The following is a 20980-nucleotide window of genomic DNA, read 5'->3' on the forward strand; positions in this document are numbered from 1 at the left end:
TAGCATAAAGAACGTCCAATATTTTCATAATGTCTAAAGTCCCTCGAATCAATCTAGGAAAATTTCAATCCAAACCAGAGAATTTCTCTGGACCAACTTAGAGAAAATTCAGTTCAAACCAGAGAATTTCTTTGGACCAACCTAGAGAAAATTCAGTTCAAACTAGAGAAAATTCAATCAAAACCAGAGAATTTCTCTAAACCAACCTAAAGAAAATTCAGTTCAAACCAGAGAATTTCTCTGGTCCAAGCCAGAGAAATTCAATGCAATACACGAAGCAAAAGCAACGATCGTTATGCACAAAAGTGAAAGACAATCCCGCCAAAGGAACACCTTATCTTCAATGTCTAGATTGTTTATGTCCACCTCAATTTTGGAGGGGATGTGTTCAGCTGGGCATAGATTTTTTAAAGTGGTCCTTATCCTATTTAAAGTACCTTCTTTCTTGAGACCAGGACAAACATCTACTCATTTGAAACAACGGGCACATCAACCTTCAACTCCGATCCCTCATCAGCCCAAACAAACACCAATTTCAAAATCTTCCCACTCTTCTCATCCCTATGAATCTTGATGGAGAGAACGGTGTCGGATTCGATGAGAGCAGAGAAACTAGAACCAACGCGGATCTGGAGATAGAAAGTGGTGGAGCAGAAAATGGGAGTTAAATGAAGTTGAGGATGGCCCGAATCTACTTCCTCTCGGTGGTGACGAGGTGTTTTCTAGAGGCCGACCTGCTGGTGGTAGTGGTGGTTTTGTGGCCGTCGTTGTCTTGGGCTAACACAACTGTGAGGATTGGGCCTTGGAGTCTGTCTGTGGCAGAGACTTTGCGGCCAGTGTACTCTCTAGGAATGGCTTGGATCGTGTGGTATGATCATCGTCTTCATCGCCTCATCCTCTCTTGCAGCTCCTTCTTTACGAACTGATTTGATTTGAGAGAGTCAAATTTCTCTGTGATATATGAGTGTGGGATTGAAGGATCTTAGACATCATAAAATAATATCGTGAATCTCTTCCATTACTAAAAAAAGAGAAGGATCTTAGACTAATTTTTTTTTATTTTATGTTATTTTCATTCAACAAAGAATCCTTTAATGCATAAAATATTAAAAGAAAATAAAATTCGCTTTATATTATACTAATCAGAATCTATTGATTTTAGAGTTTCATTTAATGGCAAAGATCACATTTTGTGCAACTTTACAACGCAGAAGTTAAAAATATTTTCTCTCAAACTTTTTAATAATTAAATTTTTTTTTTCAACTTTTTAGACTAAATACTCACCAAATATTTACAAGTTCCAAAACAAATATAAAAAAAAATTATAAATACTCGTATAAATTGCAATAAGCAAATATTTCTTTGTCAAAGTATTTTATAAGGCATCATATGATTTGGTGTTGATCACTAAAGATTCGAACATTAAAATATATTTGATTCGGGAAAAAGCTTTTACAGTAAAATGTTGTGATGTTTTCTATGAGGCCACTTTAAGACTTGTGATTATGCTAATAGGTGGAATGGACAACTTTATATTAAAAAATTATATATTTTTCAAAAAATGTTTGGACCAAATTACAATTTGTCTTATTTACTAATATAGCTGTCCTACCCTAGTTACCTATCAAATTAAAGAAAAATTTATCAAGTGCTCCAAGAACACATGTGTCTTTTTTCTTGACCAATTATCAATTGACATATTTTCTATTATTTTTCGCATCTTAATATAAAATTATAAATCAGACACTCTCTATCAATTATGACGTCTTTTTATTTGGGTGCGTCTCATGACATCTTTTGAAATGCCCACTTTACCGGATTATTAAATGATCTCATGAATTAAAGGCTACAATTTTTCCATCTTTGATGTGAAACACTTAATTGGCCAACCACACAGACTTTATTCAACTTCGATTTTAATGAATGAAAGACACACCAGCCAGGGCACCTGACCTTTTTTTTCTAATAGTAATAGATATAGATAGGGAGGCACTGACTTTCTTTCTTACTTTTTGTATAGTTATCTTTTTATATGCGTAATATTAGATATATTAAATTTTTTATTAAATAAATAATTAAATATTTTATATCGCTTGGGAGCAGATTATTTTAGTAATTTTTTAATTTTTTATGAAAAAATATGTAGAAAAGTAGAGAGGTGATGTGACTAGTTTTAGTTGACTTTTTGACTTTTTGACTAAAATAGTCAGTCCCCAAACAAGGCCAAGTGTAGGATTCATAATTTTGTAAATTTCATATTTATGTGAGATATTTAATCATTTATTTAATAAAAAAATTAAGCTCTATAACACTTTTTTTTTATATTGTTAGAAGACTTTTTTAGATCAAGTTTGGCATATTACAAAAAGTCAAAAAGTTATTTAAAAAGTTAAAAAGTTAAAATTATTTACCAAAAGTCAACAATTACGGCTGCACAACTCTCAATCTTAATTTTCCCTACAAATCAATTTTTACAATTTTTTATTACACATTTTTTCATAAAAAGTCAAAAAATTAACCCAAACATCCATATTTTCTTCCTCAATTTTTTAATCTAAAAAAATAAAAGTACATTTATTTAGAAGACTCCTAAACAATCTTTCAAACTGCTCTACATTATATCTGTAACCAACCCATATTTCTACCCTTTAATTTGTACCAATATCAGATAAATGAAAAATAAGTAAAATAATTGCAAACCTGTTTACCATTTATCTGAATTTTTTTTTCCAACATCATTTTACGTTGTGTTTGGTTGGGAAATTTGAGAAGGGATTTGAGAAGAGATTTAAAAAAAAATGTGTAAAAGTAAGTAAAATATAGATATATTTTATTCACATTTTACTTACCTTTTTCTTTTTTTTTTTTCAAATCCCTTTCTAAATTTTCTAACAAAACCCAACATTACTGTAATTTAAATGTACAATACGGATCAAACTATTTATGGATCAACATTAGCTTTTTATAAAGGAATAAATCACTAATTGTATTACAACAAATGTGAAAATAAATAAATAATGGAAATTACCTCCAATAATAATAATAATAATTTGCGATGGTACAGGATTGGTGCGTGGGATAAGTTATTTTTTATTTTATTTTATTTTATTTATTTTTGACAATAGAAATGAAGTGTAGTAGAAATTGAACTTTTTAATGACATGTAAAAAGTTTAAAAAATTTTGTTTTCATTTAATCTTTTTTGGATTTGATTCCAATTTTTTTTTGAATAAGGGGTATTCAGTCACCACTAGGGGTGTGCGCGGTGCGGGTCGGTGCGGTTTGAGAGAAAAATAGAAACCGTATGGCGGGTGGCGGATTGATAAAAGTGTCACTAGAATTTGCCATTTTCCTTATCGAAAACTGGCGGTTCGGTTGGCAAATAATGGCGGATTTGCCTTGGCGGTTCGGGCGGATTGGCGGTTTATAAAAAATATAATTCAAATTACAAAACTTAAATCAAAGAGTAAAAAAAAGACGAGAGATATCGTAATGTTAAGCATCTTGTGAAGCTTTCTTCTGATGCAGCAAGTGTAGCAACAACATGATAATATCAACGACTATACCATCAGTTCATTACAATACATAAAATTCCCCTCGAGCAGTAATGTAATACTATATTCTAAGGTATAGAACAACAAGCAAACTTAAGTAAAAAAGAATTTTTAGAATCCTATAAAACATGATTTAATAGCGGTGCGGGTCGGTGCGGTTTGGAAGAAAAATAGAAACCGGCGGATTGATAAAAGTGTCACTAGAATTTGCCATTTTTCTTACCAAAAACCGGCGGTTCAATTGACAAATAATAACGAATTTGCCTTGGCGGTGCGGTTCGGTGCGGTTTTGGCCGTTTCGGCGGTTTCGGCGGTATTATGCACACCCCTAGTCACCACCACCCAGTGGCGGAGTTAGGAAACTAAATTAGGAGGGGACACTAATTAATTACAATTTTAATTTTTTTTTTTCATAACCAACAATAAAAGGAGCATAATAATTTTTGAATTAATATTAAGTATAAAAAATTAAATAAATTGTTACAAAAGTATTTTACATAAAATTTTACAATTAACTTCGAGAAAAATAGAAAAGAAAGTATTGCATGTAACTAGTGTATCATGGACAATGTAAAAAAGTCATATATTTAAGTCATAAAATAAATTATATAATGGTCAGATAAATCAAATTTTTACGAAATTTGAATAAAAATTTCTATAAAATTTGAGTAAAAATTTCATACAATAGCGATATCACGTCATTATTGATATATGATATTACCAACCAATAGTAAAGCAACATATAAAGGGTGAACTCCACATTCAAATATAACTAACACTCCAGTAATTTTTACATATATATAGTAAGATTAATTATATTTGCATATCAATAATGATGGATATACCTTTATATTGAGATTTTTTTACAAAATTTTCATACATAAAAATATAATTTGTTGTAGTCTCTTCTTTTTTAATAAAATAATCAATATTGTTTTTATAAATTTAAAAAAGCCCTTGACTTTTTATTCTAAATATTATATTTGTTTAAAATTTTATTTATAACATATATATAAAAAAATTAAAAAAATAAAAAGAAAAATCCCGGGGACACTTGACCCCAGTCTCCATGTGACTCCGCCACTACCACCACCCATTATGGGTTGACTGTTGACGACTTTCGGCTAGTTTTGACATCTTTTAATGACTCTTCAACACCTAACAACTCATCGCAAAACATGTTTCTTTACTCTCTTTTTTATTATTATTATATATTTATTTTCAAATTACTTTTGTACACCAAATAAATTTTCTCTTATTTCATATTTCTATAAACCGACATTAACAAACAATTCCTTGACTTTGTGTTTGTAAATGAAACAAGTCAGAGATTGTTGTGTTCATTTTCATGTACCAAAAAATTGAGACAAGTTGATGGTAGACATTTTTGTGTATGACTTCCCCTAAATTTACGGTACTCACGCGGTTTGATTTCGAAAAGCAAAGGATAAGAAAAAAGTTTCGGCCTAAATGTTTTATTAATATTTTTATTAAATATTTTATATGAGTGTGATGTTAAAATTATATGAGTCTCACATTTATATGAGGTATTTAGTAAAAATATTGATAAAATATTTAAAATCTGCATTACTCAAAGGATAAATTATAAATATATTTTTTGAGATTTGATTAAAATATGAAATATCTCTTGTGGTTCTGAAGTTACATCGCTCCTGTTAAAGATTTTAATTTCATAACAAATAGTTTTTTTAAAATAAATTATCAAACCAATTACTAATTTTTAATGATATTAGAAATATAGTTCAAAGAATAGTTAAAAATTTTATTTTTTTAATTAATTGTATTAAATAAAAAATTCTTACAAGAGAGTGTTTGTAATTTTCTAAATCACAGAAAGCAATTTATATGTTAAGTAAATTTCAGAAAATATATTATAATTTACCTAAAAGTAAAATAGAGTGTTGAATAAAATCAAATGGATCAATCACACTTATGCTTCAAAAACTGTTGGATCTCTTCTTGTTCGAGTTTTTAGTCTCTAATACAAGTTGAGCAAAGCATCATGCTTATAAACTCAAAGGAGAAGTTTGAGTTGATAAATTTTTTTTATTGAATTACAAAATAGATTTGTCTTTGTAATTACCATTACCAACTGAGTTTCTCGAGGCAGTTGCTTGTATTTTCGTAAAAACAAATGTTTAACGAATTATTTCCGAAAACCGTTTTTGAAAAAATATCAATCAATAACTCACTTTAGGAAAATAAAAAGTTAATTTAAATTTTCAAAAAAATCCAAAAGTTGGTATTAAAATTTTAAAATTAATTTTTGCACAAAAATAAAAACGATATATTTTCATTACTTTTGTTTATTAAAAACATTACACAAAAGAATTTTAAAAAATGAAAACAAGATTTTGTATGTCGTGTACATGCAACGGGTACACCACGGTAAAAAGATACACCATGCTGACATATCCATCACACAAAATATCACGTTCACCCAAGAAAGACCACCTAAGGGAAGTAATCACTGCTGGAAAATCGACTTTTAGCGGCGTTTTAAAAACGCCGCTATAAGTACTAAAAACGTCGCTAATTCTTTTTGTGACGTTTAGTACCAAACGCCGACGACGCGGCCGTCGCTATAGCTTTATGGCGTTTGAAAAACGTCGTTATATTATTATAGGCGGCGTTTTTAAAAACGCCGCCAAAAGTCCTACCTAATTGTACTGTGACGTCACTATGACATGTAGCGACGTTTTGAAAACGCCGTTAAAGACATTTATACATTTTAAAAATCTAACCGTTGGAGTGGGAATATAGTGACGTTCAAAAAACGCCACCATAGCCTTTATTTTTATTTTTTTTATTTTTAACGTTGTGCTAATTTTATATGGTTGAAAAAAAACCTGTCATAAACAATTATTAAGAACTAATAATTGATGTTTATTAAAATAATAAATAAACTAAGTTTGAAAACAAAATTAAAAATAAAATAATGAGGCTCTTGACACGTTATTATACCGATTAGTAACATGATTACACTCTCATCTATCCATCACATAACACATTTGGTATAAAGTTCAAAAAAAAAATTATAAATAAATAATAATAGGAGAAGAAGAAAAAGAAGAAATCTGATGCACCAACATTGTATTCAAGCAATCAATATTTTCTTTTTCCTTTTTGAAGACCCATCAAGTAGAGTAGAAAACTATGAAGAATCAATCAACATGCAAGAACCGTCCTTTCGGTTACCTTACAAACCTTAGCTTGTTAGAACATTAACTACATCTACAAAATATGATAGCAACTATTCAATACAAAAGTTTCTAAAGCCATTTTTTTAGATAAGTAAAGAGTTTATAGCACCTGAAGCAAGAGCAGTCACTTTCCCTCGGGCCACAAGTAGCATATCAAGAACCACATCCCACATAGTCATCTCTTTCTCTTCTCCAACAAACTGATTCCATCCCATGTCCCCATCAGCGAAGTAGCCCCCACCGAAGGAAAAACCCCTATTCCATTCTTCATGTTCGCTCCCTGACATCGGTGGAACAGAGACAGGTATCCAAACCCCAGTTTCTTCAGAAACTGGCAAGTCATAACAAAAATATTTGCCAACTGTATCATTGCCAGCATTTGAAACATTATGATTCTGCAGATCATCACCCACCATAGTGCCATCAGGTGCCTCGGTTTCATCATCTTTCAGCTGTGCATTTTCTTCATTTACCAAATTATCAGTGGCCGACAAACTACTTTCTTTCCTTTGTTCCTCAACATCTTCAGAAACCTGAACACCAGCACCCAGCAATGCAAATAAACAAGCAGCATTTTAAAAACTGATTTAGAAACAGATGACAGAAAAATAATACCCCTTTTGTCCCAAGTCCTTTTTGTCCATTTTCTTATATTGGAATGTCACACGATAGTTCTTCACTTTAAAAGTGAAGTGTACAAAATTTTGTTACTTTTCTAAACTATCATTTTGAAAGAGTAGCTCTGAAATCCACCACAGAAAATTTTCCCAAGTTTTGGATGCTCATGCTTCCCACTTGAGCATGAACGCGTTAAATGCCTGCCTCTCTAAACAGTTGGAATCCTAAAGGGACTGTGAACAGGGAATGGAGGGAACAACATCTATTGCACCATAAATTTGATCTTTGCACAAGTGAATATATATTGATAAAGCCACATCACATATAAGTTAACCCAAAAGATCATTGACAAACAAGGCCACCAAGTTGGATAAATAAACATGAAGTTGATAACGATTAATGCATGACACGTTAGATGCCCAATGATAACAAGTAATCACCATGAAAGTCCCTAAGAAGATGGGAAAACAAAAAACAGAAGGAAAAAAAAAAAAAAAAAACTAAGAAGAGAACTGCAGTTCTGAAGTCTGATTATCGAACTTAATAAAATTAATCATCTATTATAATGCTCAGGGGTACAAATAAGTAGTCAATGCTCTTCAGTTTGTCCCCCCATATTCACTTGATGCTTCGTATATTCATGCCTCTTATAATCAGGAAAAAGAAGAATCATGCTTATTATTAGGGAATGAACAATTTAGTTGAGAATCACACTTATGCTGCAAATAACACACACTTGCAACTTGGTAAGAGCACCCTTTCTAAATTAGAACCTAATAGTGAGTGGTAACTGAAGAAAGTTGTGTTTCTCAAAACCTCAATACAATTTTGACAATTTAACATAATTTTCATATTCCATAACCTTTTTTTACCACATTTAATACATCTGCTTATCATCGACACTGAAATAATAGGGTCATTTTGTGAATTGGCATTAAAATCCCTAAAAAATAAGCCGGAACAAAACATAATAGATGAATCATCTTTGGTTTGGTGAAAATCTTCACTGTACATGAAATACCAATCCTAATTTTTGATAGAATGCAGAATTTCATTCTTTTACTTTATTCTTTAATACTACATACTTATGCGTGGTAATGCTATATGTTAGAAGTACCTGAAACGTACAGATCCATTTGGGCCACCAGATTTTGTGGCCTGCAAAACTCAATTAGAATCATATGAGCTTTCTTGATATGTAATGTTTAGGAATAATATAAATTTCTACTTTCATCTCAAACTGTCAACAAGTAAAACTCTTTCTCACCTTATCATAAGTCATAGCATCATTCATCGCCAAAGTCAATAAGGATGGAACAAGATCTGGGTTTGCCTGAAATCGGCACATCAAGAATCAATGAAGCATTGTAGGTTTTAAATCTGTAAAATCAGGTCTAAATATGCATTACATTAAGATCAATTTCATTAAGCATGATGGCGGGATTTACCTTTATAGCTGTAAAAAGGGTCCCCTTCACACTTGCTGTCAAAGAAAATATGTTAATTCAATAGACACCGTCAATGTTAAATGTACATAACTATTTGGTATCATTTTCATTTTTCATGTTTTCAGAAACAAAAGCAATGAAAAGTTCAAAGTCATCCATCACTTCCAAAATTTTTCTAAAATTTGAAAACAACTATTTGGTGTTTTCCTAAAACTGGGTTGCTTTCAGAACTTTTTTTCTGGAAACACTTTACCTAACAAGTTTTCTGTGTTTTTTGAAAAATGAAAACAAAGAATAGAAAACAAAAATGACACCAACAGTTTGGAGTACTTACACTGAAACTCAGAACGCTGTCTGCGCTGTATTAGATCAGCAGCATTAGCCTCTTCAACAAATGAGCCTGAGCTTGCTATTATTTCCTAGGGAGAGACAACAACTGGCAGAAACTTATCATCACAAATAGCAATTGAAGACAGAAGTCAGCTTAATTGGCAGAAACTTTTTTTTTTTTTTGAAATTGTGCTAATTTTATTTCTTTGGAGTCAGCTTATTCAGTATCCTAAATAGCAATCGAAGACAGAAGTCATGCATAATTGATATGAAATGACATTCAACATATATGCTAACTTTAAAAACAAGAAAAAAAATTCTTCAGCTGCAAACGCCTGTCAACTGACATTCATGAGATTATTAGTTACTAGAGCCAGCAATTTGTTCTTGCAATCAGAAACAATATTAACTAAATTAAATCAGAGACAGAATTAAATTATAATATCAAATACAGAGAGTAGAGATAAACTATTTCAAAACCTTAATAATTGATATAAAAAAAAAATGGTTCATGACTGAGTGAAATTAACTAAATTGCAGGAATATTATTAGTGTCCACCATAGACACTAAACATTCAGAAGGATCCATACAATATAGCAAGTGATAATCACTTGATTGCACAGGTGTCAGGAAATCATACAAATATCTTCAGAATAAATTACCCTTTCACTGTCTTCAAAACACGATCCTTATTAGAGAAGGTTCCCCTTCGAGCTGACCATGGCACCTCAGCCTTAATTAGAGCAGGAGCAGGTCCTACCTGGTTCATTGACAAAGCATGGTTTGATATTAACTCCAAACAGGAACTATTTACAGACAGACAAAAATTTACATTGCTTATAATGTAGGACTTTGGCAAGCTAAGAGACCAAGACACATAAGCAGCTGATAATGCGAAGACAAACAACGAAGTATGTAATATGAAAAATCACTAAACTAACAAATTATAGTAATTAACAACTATTAGATGCATGTATTACTTACTAGCATGAAATGTATTCAAGTGCATAATAAAATCTGAGAGGCTCTTAAATAATTTCTTACAAAAGGCCGAAGAAAATGAACTAAAGAAACAATGGATCTAATCAGTACTTGGAAAGAGGCCACAGACACAGCTAGAATTATTTTTTTGAGGAATCTGCTTAAAAATCATGGTAACCGTATTCCGCCTAATCAAATATCATCACGATCCTTATTATTATTTTTTTAAATGAAAGGAACCTCTATTGTGTTAAAAGCAAGCTAAATAAGTAACCATAGGATGTTTAACATTGTAACAACCATGTGCATATGGTTTCCCATTTTGTCAAAATTGGATTTCATTCTTCAGCCAAGAGGTAAAATGGGTTAAAAGGGGAATTTGTAGTGCAGAATATCCATGAAGAACCCTTTCAAACATAGATGTTTAAAGAAATAGACAAAAAAGGGAAATAGAAAGGAAACAGGGAGCAGTACTACCCCTTGCAGCTTGAATTGATTGATGTTCAGATCTTGCAGAAAGCAATATTTTGTCCTGCACTTTCTTCTTCTTGTAAACTCCAACATATATGCAAACTGCCAATAACAGCACCCCAGCAACTCTTGCTATGACTCCAGCTGATAATCCTGCTTATATAAATAGCAAAACATTTTTAAATATTAGTAAAGACCCATATTTATCATCTCACATTTACATCTGAGCCAGGAAATTAAAAGTCAACTTTGAACCAATAGCGAAGAAAGCGAGACACCTGTGCAGCAAAAGGAAAAATAATAAATTGGTATTAGATGTTAAAAATTTATAAAAGGTGGCAAAAATGGCAACAAGTAACATGAATCTAGTATATCTAAACATCATAGTTACAAAAGTTACCTGGAGTTCAGGGATGGATATTTTCCAGTTTTATCTGCAAAGAATTGGGACATCTATGGACAAAGTCAACCGCTTCAGATTTCAGAGATGCCTCAGAAGATCAGCTTCAGGTCATGTAGATCTAAATCTTTTGATTGGAGATCAAGTCCATCATCTCATTCGAATCAATCTCGCATAAATTTGAATCATGGATAAGATTTCAGCAACTACAAAGGACAGAATATGTCTGATCATGGTGGATTCAGAAATCTTCTGGGTCATAACAGATACCTGCCTCAAGCTTAGGTCTCTTAATATGTTTAGAAATTTAATCAGCAATTGAAGATTGACCAACAAATAAAGATGTGATTTCCCAAAGACAACAATTTAAAACCAGGAATTAAAAGTCATGATGTGCTGTTGTGTTGAAGAGAAGCCAGTTTCAATAATATTTTGGTTTAGTCTATACTCTCTTGAGTCTGCTACAGCTCCAAAGAAGAATGAACAATATAAAAATAAGATAAAGAAGTTTAGATAAAAATGGTACCTTTGTTACATTAGGGTGATCAAGCTTGTGCCACACAGCAACTTCTTGCGTAAAAGCTGCTCTGAGTGACGCTATTTCTGCCTCTGTCCTGTGGCTCTCTTCCCCCCAGTCAAGAAGTTTAACTGAGAATGAAAAGAAAAATGGAACTTACTGTCAATGAAGTGTGCAGAAAAGATATTGTATTAACTTTAGATCATAGATAGAGATAGGAAAATGAAAGATGAAAAACTTTCATCAGATAGCTAGAGTAATCGTCCACCAGATTAGTTATTGATTGGAATCCAATGGAAGACGAGTACAAAAAAATGAACCAGAAGCAAGTAAATGATTTTTAACTGAAGAAACATGTGAACCATTCGCCCATTCGCCTTTTTATTACCCATCATTTCAGATAGAAGCAACATGGTTTTGGTTTTAAAAAAACAGAGGGATATGAATTACTGCCTGATAAAAGTCAAATAGCAAATGCTAATTTCATCATATCAATAATATCAGAGTAATAATGTGTGACATAATATTTTCATAAGAAAACAACCTATAAATTTATGTATAATATTTTCATCCACTTTTAGTCCTTCAATTCTATTCAGTCCTTCTGAAAACCAAATTTATAAAAATGTAAAAAAGAAACATCAGCCAAAATAACACATGAATTTATGGGTCTGCCACTGTATGTATATGATAATGTATTAAACAGGAGAAAAAATTTACGTGCTAAAAACTTAGCATTGTTGTGATCACTCTCGAGCTTTCCAACATTCTCTTGCACTGCAACTAAAGTAGTAGCACAAAGGACGCCAACTTGTCTCATCCCACCACCTAAGGTCTTCCTTAGAGTCTTTGCCTACAAAACCATTAAAGAAGAAGAAGAAGAAGAAGAAGAAGAAGAAGAAGAAGAAGAAGAAGAAAAGAGAGTGAGAGAGATAGGTATCAAGTTTCTACAATGAGAGAAAAACAGAATTCTTAATTGTTGCAAAAATATCAGTAATACCCTAGTAATAAAATCTTTTGAACCAACAATGACAGTTCCAACTGGAGCGCCCAATCCTTTTGATAGACATACCTGGATTACATAATGTGAAATAATGTAATATAACAAAATAGAGAAGATAACTTGTTCAATTATGTAATTTAATTTTCTTCATGCAAGCTTCAAATAAAAAAAATAGGTCCAACTAAGAACTAAGTTGTAAAAACACAACACCAAAATATATATATAACTTAGAATGTTAGTCACCATGTAACCCTATAGAAACTGAATCAGCAGCCTGCACAAGCCTATGAATGGGAATGCCAAGCGCCTGGAGAACAAATTTAATCAAGTTAAAAACTTGGGCATCCTTTCATAGATGTATTTATTAATAAATATAGTGAAGTACAAAACTCAAAATAATAATGGACGAATTATGAGTCTAACTCTTCCTTGAGTCTCAAAAAATTATGTAAGTTTTGGCACCAGATGGAAATGAAATTGTTCAAATTTAACTCAAACCATAATTGTAAAACACAAGCAGATGAAATCTATTTTCAAATTTAACTCAAACCATAATTCTTTCACTATCACATCAGTATGACTAATACATGCATAATGATTTCATCTAGTTAGCACATGCACAATAAGATAGATTTCTAATTTTATGACAGATTCATGTTAATTAAATGTGTCTACTTCACCTAAAAATATCATGCATATGTACGTTAATTCCATGAAGCACCTTGAACAAAAATATCATGCATATGTATGTTAATTCCATGAAGCACTTTAATTAAATGATTTCATCTAGTTAGTCACATAATATGTAGCCAGACCTAGAGTCCCATTATCCCTCTCATATATAATCTGATTACTAGAACACCACACTTGACTGCAAAGTTGGAATCTGTAAGCCAATGGGAAAGAGGAATTCGTCAGATTTGGGCTTGGAAATGTGGAGAACAATCAAGAGAATACACAACAACTAAAATAGCCATATAAAAATCACAACTTTGTATGCATTTTATTTATCATCATAGACCAATTAATCAACAAAGCAAGCCACCATACACACACACACACACACACACACATATAATATGATGCCAATGAAAACCCTTTCACTTGTGGCAAATACGAGCTGTTGGCATTGCAGACTGGTGCATACTTCTTCTTAGCTTCAAAGGTCCCTGCCTTTGAATCATTTGCCACCGCTGCTACTTCTGCCACTAAACTGTCCTGCTACTACGGCTGCTGCACCACCAAACACCACCGCCCTCCTCCCTCAGCCTCTCTTATTCTTGAAACTCGCACCATCTTCACTCACCTTTGAGGCCTTCAACCATGACAACCCCCCCGGTGGCAGAGGCTGGTTGTCGAAGGTGGCTGGATGTTGGCCGCGGCTGAGCCACCCAGCAATAAGGCTGTCACTGTTATGGAAGTCATTTAACTGTTTGGTTTCTTTTTTGTCACACAATATGAGTGAACAATGTGAGTGAGGTTCATGATGAGTTTGTTGTTAGTTAAAAGTTTAGAAATGCATGTAACAGAAAACAGTGCGACCTGTTACAAATATGTCATCCATTTCCTTACATTTGAGGCTTAAAACAATTATGATATCACAGTGTTTAGATATCATTCTGAAAAATAAGAAAAAATTTAGGAGCACAGAAATTGATTGCAAAACGAGACAACCCTCTAAAATGAAGAGAGTCTCACACATATGTGAGAAGATTGTGTTCAGTTTTATATATGATTTTTTTTGTAAGTAGAAGAATTGAGAAAACAAATTATTAGAATCTAAAAATAAAATAAAAAAATTAAGAAACTTAATAATTTTAAAACATCCAATATTATTAAATTGCAAGATGTCTAATTTCCAATAAAAATACAAAAAACCATAGGACTTGTCCTACAATATATTTTGAAATTTGAAAATAGACCTACTAAGATATTATGATAAGAATAACTGATGTAAGTAAATTTTTTTAAAAAATAAAATGTATTAATTTGTATAACATTACTATACTATTATATCATGAAAACAAGTGTTTCTTTTTTCTTGAAAACTAAATAATCAACTAAGTCCAAAAATGATCTCAAATCCAACAAATCCAACAAATCCAACAAATGATCTCAAATCCAACAAATGTCATAATCACAAGCACATTTGGCATTTTCTCAAAACAAAAACACAACATATTAAGGAAGAATGACAAAGCAAACAAAAGAAGAAATTGAATAGGTTTTCCAAGAAAATAAATACCAAATCGAGAGAGACGGGAAGGAAGAGCTTGAGAGAGAGAGAAATCGATACCTCGCTGGAGCTTCGAAATCAAGAGAGAGAACTTCAAAATCGAAATCGCTTTGAGATGAAATCACTGAGACTGATCTGAATCTTTGAATCTCAAAGACGAATCTCTGAGAGGGTTGACAGAGAGAGAGATCTAGAGAGAGAGAGACTGCTCTGGCGCTTCGAAATCGAAATCGCTCTGAGATGAAATCACTGAGACCGACTGAATCTCTGAATCTCAGAGATGAAACTCTGAGAGGGTTGATAGAGAGAGATCTAGGGAGAGAGAAAGAGAAACACCGCTCTGGAGCTTCGAAATTGAAATCGCTTTGAGACGAAATCACTGAGACCGATCTAAATCTCTGAATCTCAAAGATGAAAGATGAATCTCTTAGAGGGTTAACAGTGAGAGATCGATCTAGAGAGACAGAGAGAGACACCACTCTGGAGCAACATCGTGAGATGAAGAAAGAGGGTTGTGAGAGAGGCGAGATTTGAAGCCGTGAGTATTGAAAATAAGGGTTTACATAGGCTTTAACAATTATTTGCAGATTCAAAAGAGGCGCGTGAGGTCTAACGCATTTGGAGGCGTGTCTCAACGCCTTCTATTTCAAAACGGCACCGTTTTATTTATAGAAATATGCGACATTTTTAAAACGCCGCTAAATATTACGAAAAGCGACGTTTTAAAAAGTGTCGTTAAAAAAACGCCGCCAAAACCTATATTTCTTGTAGTGAATCAAGGGAATTAGAGCAACTCAATGATCAAAGCCAAAATATTTTGCCAAAGTCATTTTTTTGACTCGGTAAAAAAAGTTTTTCTTTTAAACCATATCCTAACTAAGTTTTATTTAACCATTATCATTTCTCTTTCATCTAGATGAGCATTGATAACGCAGTTATTTTAATGGAGGATAGGTTGGACTGATCCAGGCATTTGATGGATCAACGGGCTTTCTTCTCCTTCATGTGTGCCTGCAAAAAGGTCTGAAGGAGAGATACCGATGGCAGAGTGGGCTCTCCCCGAAGACACTCCGACGATCAAATTAGGTTTGGAGAAGGTAGAATAGAGAGAGAGAGAGAGAGTTACTTGTTGTTAACTTTCTTCATCAGCTTCCTTATACCCCTTGCTTATCATTTCCTTATCCATTTCAAGCTATCCTATTGGCTGAAAGTCTATAGCCTAATTAACATCGTTCATAGTGATTCTGCCTACTGCAGCATGAGGGGTCTTTCTGCATTTAATGCTATAGTAGCCTCATTAAATGGCTGATGTGTGGGTGCAATAACTTTGCAGGATTTTTGTCTACTTACGTGGCTACCCTACCTGACAAGTATTTGAATGCTATTGGTCATCGCCCAGCATTGGTTTCTCAAAGTTACTGGGCTTTAATACCTGGGCCATGAGTTGGCCCCTGAGCCATAGGCTGGGCCCTCTTGGGTGCCCATCAGTATCAGTAGTCCCCTTATTCCCAAGTGCAGCTTTAGTCCAATGAAAGGAATAAGAATGTGGGAGGTAGTCCCCTAAGGTCGAGTAAGAGGCAGGGAGAGAGGGGCGTTTCTGGAAGAGTGGAGGAGTGGTGATAAAAAATCGGTTGACTATTAAGAAAGTCGACCGTGAAGGTGACTGAACGTGATGAACGACTGACTGGCCAGAGTGGTTGATTGCTAGAATGGCTAACCGCGAAGGTGGCCGAGTAGGAAGAATGACCATCAGGCTGGTTGACCGCAAAGGTGGCCGAGCGTGGGGAATGATCGTTAAACTGGCTGACCGTAAAAGTGACCGAGAATGATGAATGACCAATTGGCAAGAGTGGTCAACCGTTAGGATGGTCGACCGCGAAGGTGGCCGAGCATGGGGAATGACCGTCAAGTGGGCTGACTGCGAAGGTGGCCAATCGGGAAGAATGACCGTCAGGTTGGCCGAGCGTGGGGATTGGCCATCAAGTTGGCCAATCATGAGGGAAGACCGACTGACAAGGAGGGCATTGATGTCTACGGCGCTCGAGAGTTAGAAATGCACGTGATGATATGAAGTGGAAAAGACGGGAAAGAAAAATATAGTTAATGGTGGCGGCGTAGCGCGTGTGTGCGCGTGAGGTGATCAGCACCGTTGATCAAAATGTGGTACTGTTGAGGGAAAGTGAAAAGGTTATTTATAGCAGAGGATTTCAAAAAGGTGGGGGTTTTATCATGACAGTTAGGTTTTAAACTAGCGAAGTTCAATTACGATCCGTGGAACACAGGAAAACATTGGTTGTTTGGGCTTGTGCGATTTACGTATCTAATCGTGAGAAATCGAGAGATCCCAGAGTTTACCTCATTCGTTTCATGTGATTCACCATTGTTGCACATTGCGAGTTTTCTTGCCCCCGCGATCGAAGAAATTTACAGGAACGTGAGTGAGATGGCATAAAAGAGAGCCCCTGCACTGACGCCTGATGCTTTAGGAGATGATGATGGCATTGCGCTGGCAGAGAAATATAGAGTGGGTAGGTTGGGTGAAAAATGGGGAGAGAGACCACCACAACGTATGTCAATGACGATGATATCAGTCGCTCCCCGACCACTAGCATACCAAAGTAGATAAGTCGACGTTGACACTAGAGGACTTGAAGGAGTTGCGGTTGAAATACCAGATTCCAGCAGAAGTGGAGTTGAGGTTGCCATCAGCAAAAGAGAGGGCATCAAATGTGAGGCCTACGGCGTTTACGCTCTATGAAGAGGTGCTCCGAAGGGGTTTGAGATTGCCTATGCCTCAAATCGTGGTGGAGGTGCTGAATCAACTAGAGGTACCGCCTGGCTAGTTGATACCGAATGCGTGGAAGATCTTGTTAGCGTGCGCAATCTCCTGGCCACGGGTGACCGATAGGAAGACAATAACAGTGGAGGAGTTTTTCTCGTGTTACAAAGCCTTAAGCCAGTAGGAGACCTGGGTGACCTTGTATGTTGTGGCTGGTAGGAGGTTGGTCGTCGGATTACCCTCATTCGTGAAGGGCTGGCGAACGAAGTGGTTTTTTGTATCGGAGATTGGTGGAAGAGAGGCGCAGACAATGTAGAAAGTCCCCACAAAGTCGCTAGAACCGAAATTAGACGCGGTGGTGAAGGGTAAAGTGAAGTAGGTGAGGGCTTAGAAGGAGAAGGAAGGGTTAAAGTGGGATGACCTGGTGAAGTCGTCAACGTTGTTCGCTTTGAAATTAGGACCAGAACCTGTCGAGAGAGATCCTACTCCTGAGAAGGTAGAGGCCATGAGAAAAATCTAAGAGGCGGAGGATCGGCGGGTGCTGGCTGCGGCTGAGAGGTACAAGGAGAATGAGTTGGGACCTGTCCCGAAACTAATTGCAAAGATGTTCATCCTGCCTCGTCCCAAAGGTGTAGAAGAGCGGGACTGGGAAACGTTCGTGCCACTGAAAACGCCTATGGATCCGATCAAGGAAAGGAGCAAAGCTAAAATGGACCGAATGTTGAAGAAAAACAGGGTGCCAAGGGAAGGTAGGGAGGGGAGGAATGAAAAAAAAAAGGCAAAAGGGGAGGCGAAACCAGTAGTGGATGAGGTGGGAGTGCCAAGACCAGGAATGACAACTAAGGAAGGGGAGGAGGACCCACGGGTGGCAGAAATGGTGGACTTGGGGGAAATGAGAGGGAAAAAGAGTGTGAAGCAGATGACTAATCGCCCCTCAGAGTAGGAAGTAGGTGTGGATGGTGCTGAGCTAGTAATGGGCACCCCTTTGGTCAAAGGGAAAGGGATGATAAGGCAAGACGTGGAAAGAAGACGTCCCACCTTGGCGTAAGGGGGTAATGTTGGGGCAAGCCCAAGCGTGGGGGGCAAGGGTATCACCGTTCGCTAATTGAGTTCTGTGATTGGTCAGTCATTGGCTGAAAAGAGGGAATTGTCAGAAGTGTCACTAACAACGTAAGCGACAGCGAAGTGTTTGTTGGGCACCATAGAAGATGCTGCCGTGAAGGGCGTCTCCAAGTTTGGAGAGACTGAGCTGATGAGGGCCTTCTGCTCATTGCAGATGGAGTCTCTAACATTGGCAGTCGCTCTCATGGGCAAAGGAGTAAGCGTGAGGATAGACATAGAGCTCCTGAAGCACAATTGGAAGCAGCGAAGGCAGAAATAGGGCAGTGGCAAAAAATAGCACGAAGTGCCTGTGCCAGAAGCCTGATGTATCTGAAGCATGCTAAAAACATGGAAGTATTGGCAATGGTGCAGGGGTTCATAGCTAAGAGAGTTATAGCGAGGCAGACAGAAGTGGCTGCAGTGTTGGCGACCATGAATGCTAAACTGAACCAAGCCAAGTCCGAGCTAGAGGTGGCGCGCCGTGAGGTAGTGAAGCTAGAGTTTAATTTAGCGGCTAAGCAAAAAATGACTGGCAAGGTCCAGGAAGCCTGCAACACTGCCAACAAGAGGTTAGAGGAGGCCCTTGCCAATAACGAAGAACTGCGTGAGCAGACTTTGAAGAAGAAGGAGGACGCAAATGCACAAATTGTAGAGTTAGAGGGGCCTCGCGGCTGCAAAAGAGACATTGGAGGAAGAGAGGGGGAAGTCAGCCGAGCTAACCAGAACTTAAGAAAGCTGTCTACCCTGACTTCTATGGTTCAGCTGTGAAGCAATACAAGCAATCGGCAAAATTCCAAATTGTCATAGATATTGCTGTAGCTGCTAGTCTAGCCAAGGAGGAAGGAGATGAGACGGGGCCTTCGAATGTGGCAATGGTGAAACTGGTGGAAGGGCAGACTAAGGCAGAGATAATAGAAAACTTCCAACAGCCTGACATCTACAAGCATCAGCTGAGCCTGTACTGCGATAGTGGGTGGATGAACTGCCAACGGAGGGCAGTAAAGCTCTTCCCAGACATCGATGCTAAGCTCCTAAGGCCAGGAGAGGGAGATATCGTGTAAACCCCCCTGGATGAGGGTATTAATGAAGAAGATCTGGTGTCTAGTGAGGAGAAAGAAGATGTGGGTATGGAGGATTGAAGACATAACTATGCTGTGAGCAGCCTTGCATACTTGTGCTCTTTATTTTTTTATTTTTTTATTTTTTTATTTTTTTTTTTTGCAATTTGCATTTGTAAAGATTTAACTTGTGCTTGTGTAAAAATTTTGGAGTTTGAAAGAAGTGTCGTGTTAAATTACAAAGACTTTTGTTAGTTGGTGGAGAACTAAACTATTTTTGTTTTGGCTTTTGTAAAGATGAACTATTTTACCTATTGTCTTGATTTGAAAGAAAGAACAAAGATAGATTTTTGGAGATTGTGAAAGTAATCTTTAAAGGGTGAACAGTCCGACGATCAACAATTTAACAATTTTCAAAGCAATCTTTGCAATAAAAAAATGCGATTATATAAAAATTGGATTTGTGAATGGAAAAATTGCCTAAATAAACACATGATGATTGTCATATATACATCATACGTCAATTGGAAAGTATAGTAAACTTAATTTGATTAAGGCTTACTGGACTCGGTTTGGTTGAGCTCTTCAAGCTTAGTTTGGCTGAGCTCTTTAGGCTCAGTCTTGCTAAGGTTTGGAGGGCTCAGTCTTGCTGAGGCTTGGTAGACTCAGTTTGAGGCTTGTTGGGCTCAATCTTGCTGAGGCTTGGAGCGTTTAGTCTGGCTGAGCCATACTGGGCTCAATCTGACTAAGCACTCTGGGCTCAGTCTTGCTGAGGCTTACTAGGCTCAGTCTGGCTAAGCTTTTTGGGCTCAGTCTTGCTGAGGCTTGGTGGGCTCAATCTGGCTAAGCACTTTGGGCTCAGTCTAGTTGAGGCTTGCTGGGGTCAGTCTGGTTGAACTCCTTGGGTTCAGTCTTGCTGAGGCTTAGAGGACTCAGTCTGGCTGAGCTTGTTAGGCTCAGTCTTGCTGAGGCTTGGAGGGCTCAGTCTGGCCAGGGTTTGAAGGGTGAGATTTGTGGTTCAAGCCTGTGCAAATTGTTCAATACTAATAATGGAAAGCAAATAAAATGTCATTGATATGCAGTCATGCCACTGAAAGAGTGTACATCATATTGAAATGACAAAAACTAAACGGGTAGATCGATCAGGGAAATGAACCAAACAACAGGGGAAGGCTTCGTTTTACTGGAAATATCACTTCAAGTGCTTAGCATTCCATGGGTAAGGGAGATCGCTGCCTTCCATGTCTTGCAGACAGTA

General features: G+C 35.9%; 1 protein-coding gene and 1 pseudogene across 1 annotated transcript; both read right to left on the reverse strand.

The window, feature by feature from the left end:
• Positions 1–222: 222 nt before the first annotated feature.
• LOC114273514 (uncharacterized) lies at positions 223–7195 on the reverse strand (annotated as a pseudogene).
• Positions 6668–11377, reverse strand: LOC114272524 (thylakoid lumenal 29 kDa protein, chloroplastic-like). The gene is made up of 7 exons (XM_082901484.1): positions 11029–11377; positions 10635–10906; positions 9180–9264; positions 8846–8880; positions 8665–8730; positions 8515–8555; positions 6668–7312 (listed from the first exon to the last, which is right to left on the reverse strand). Exons 2-7 carry the CDS (start codon positions 10719–10721, stop codon positions 7249–7251), a joined length of 378 nt encoding a protein of 125 aa, XP_082757610.1. The 5' UTR covers positions 10722–10906; positions 11029–11377; the 3' UTR covers positions 6668–7248.
• Between the last annotated feature and the right edge of the window lie 9603 nt (positions 11378–20980).

This window comes from Camellia sinensis, chromosome 13 (genome assembly GCF_055761805.1).
Source record: "Camellia sinensis isolate YWXY chromosome 13, ASM5576180v1, whole genome shotgun sequence".
Lineage (NCBI taxonomy): Eukaryota > Viridiplantae > Streptophyta > Magnoliopsida > Ericales > Theaceae > Camellia > Camellia sinensis.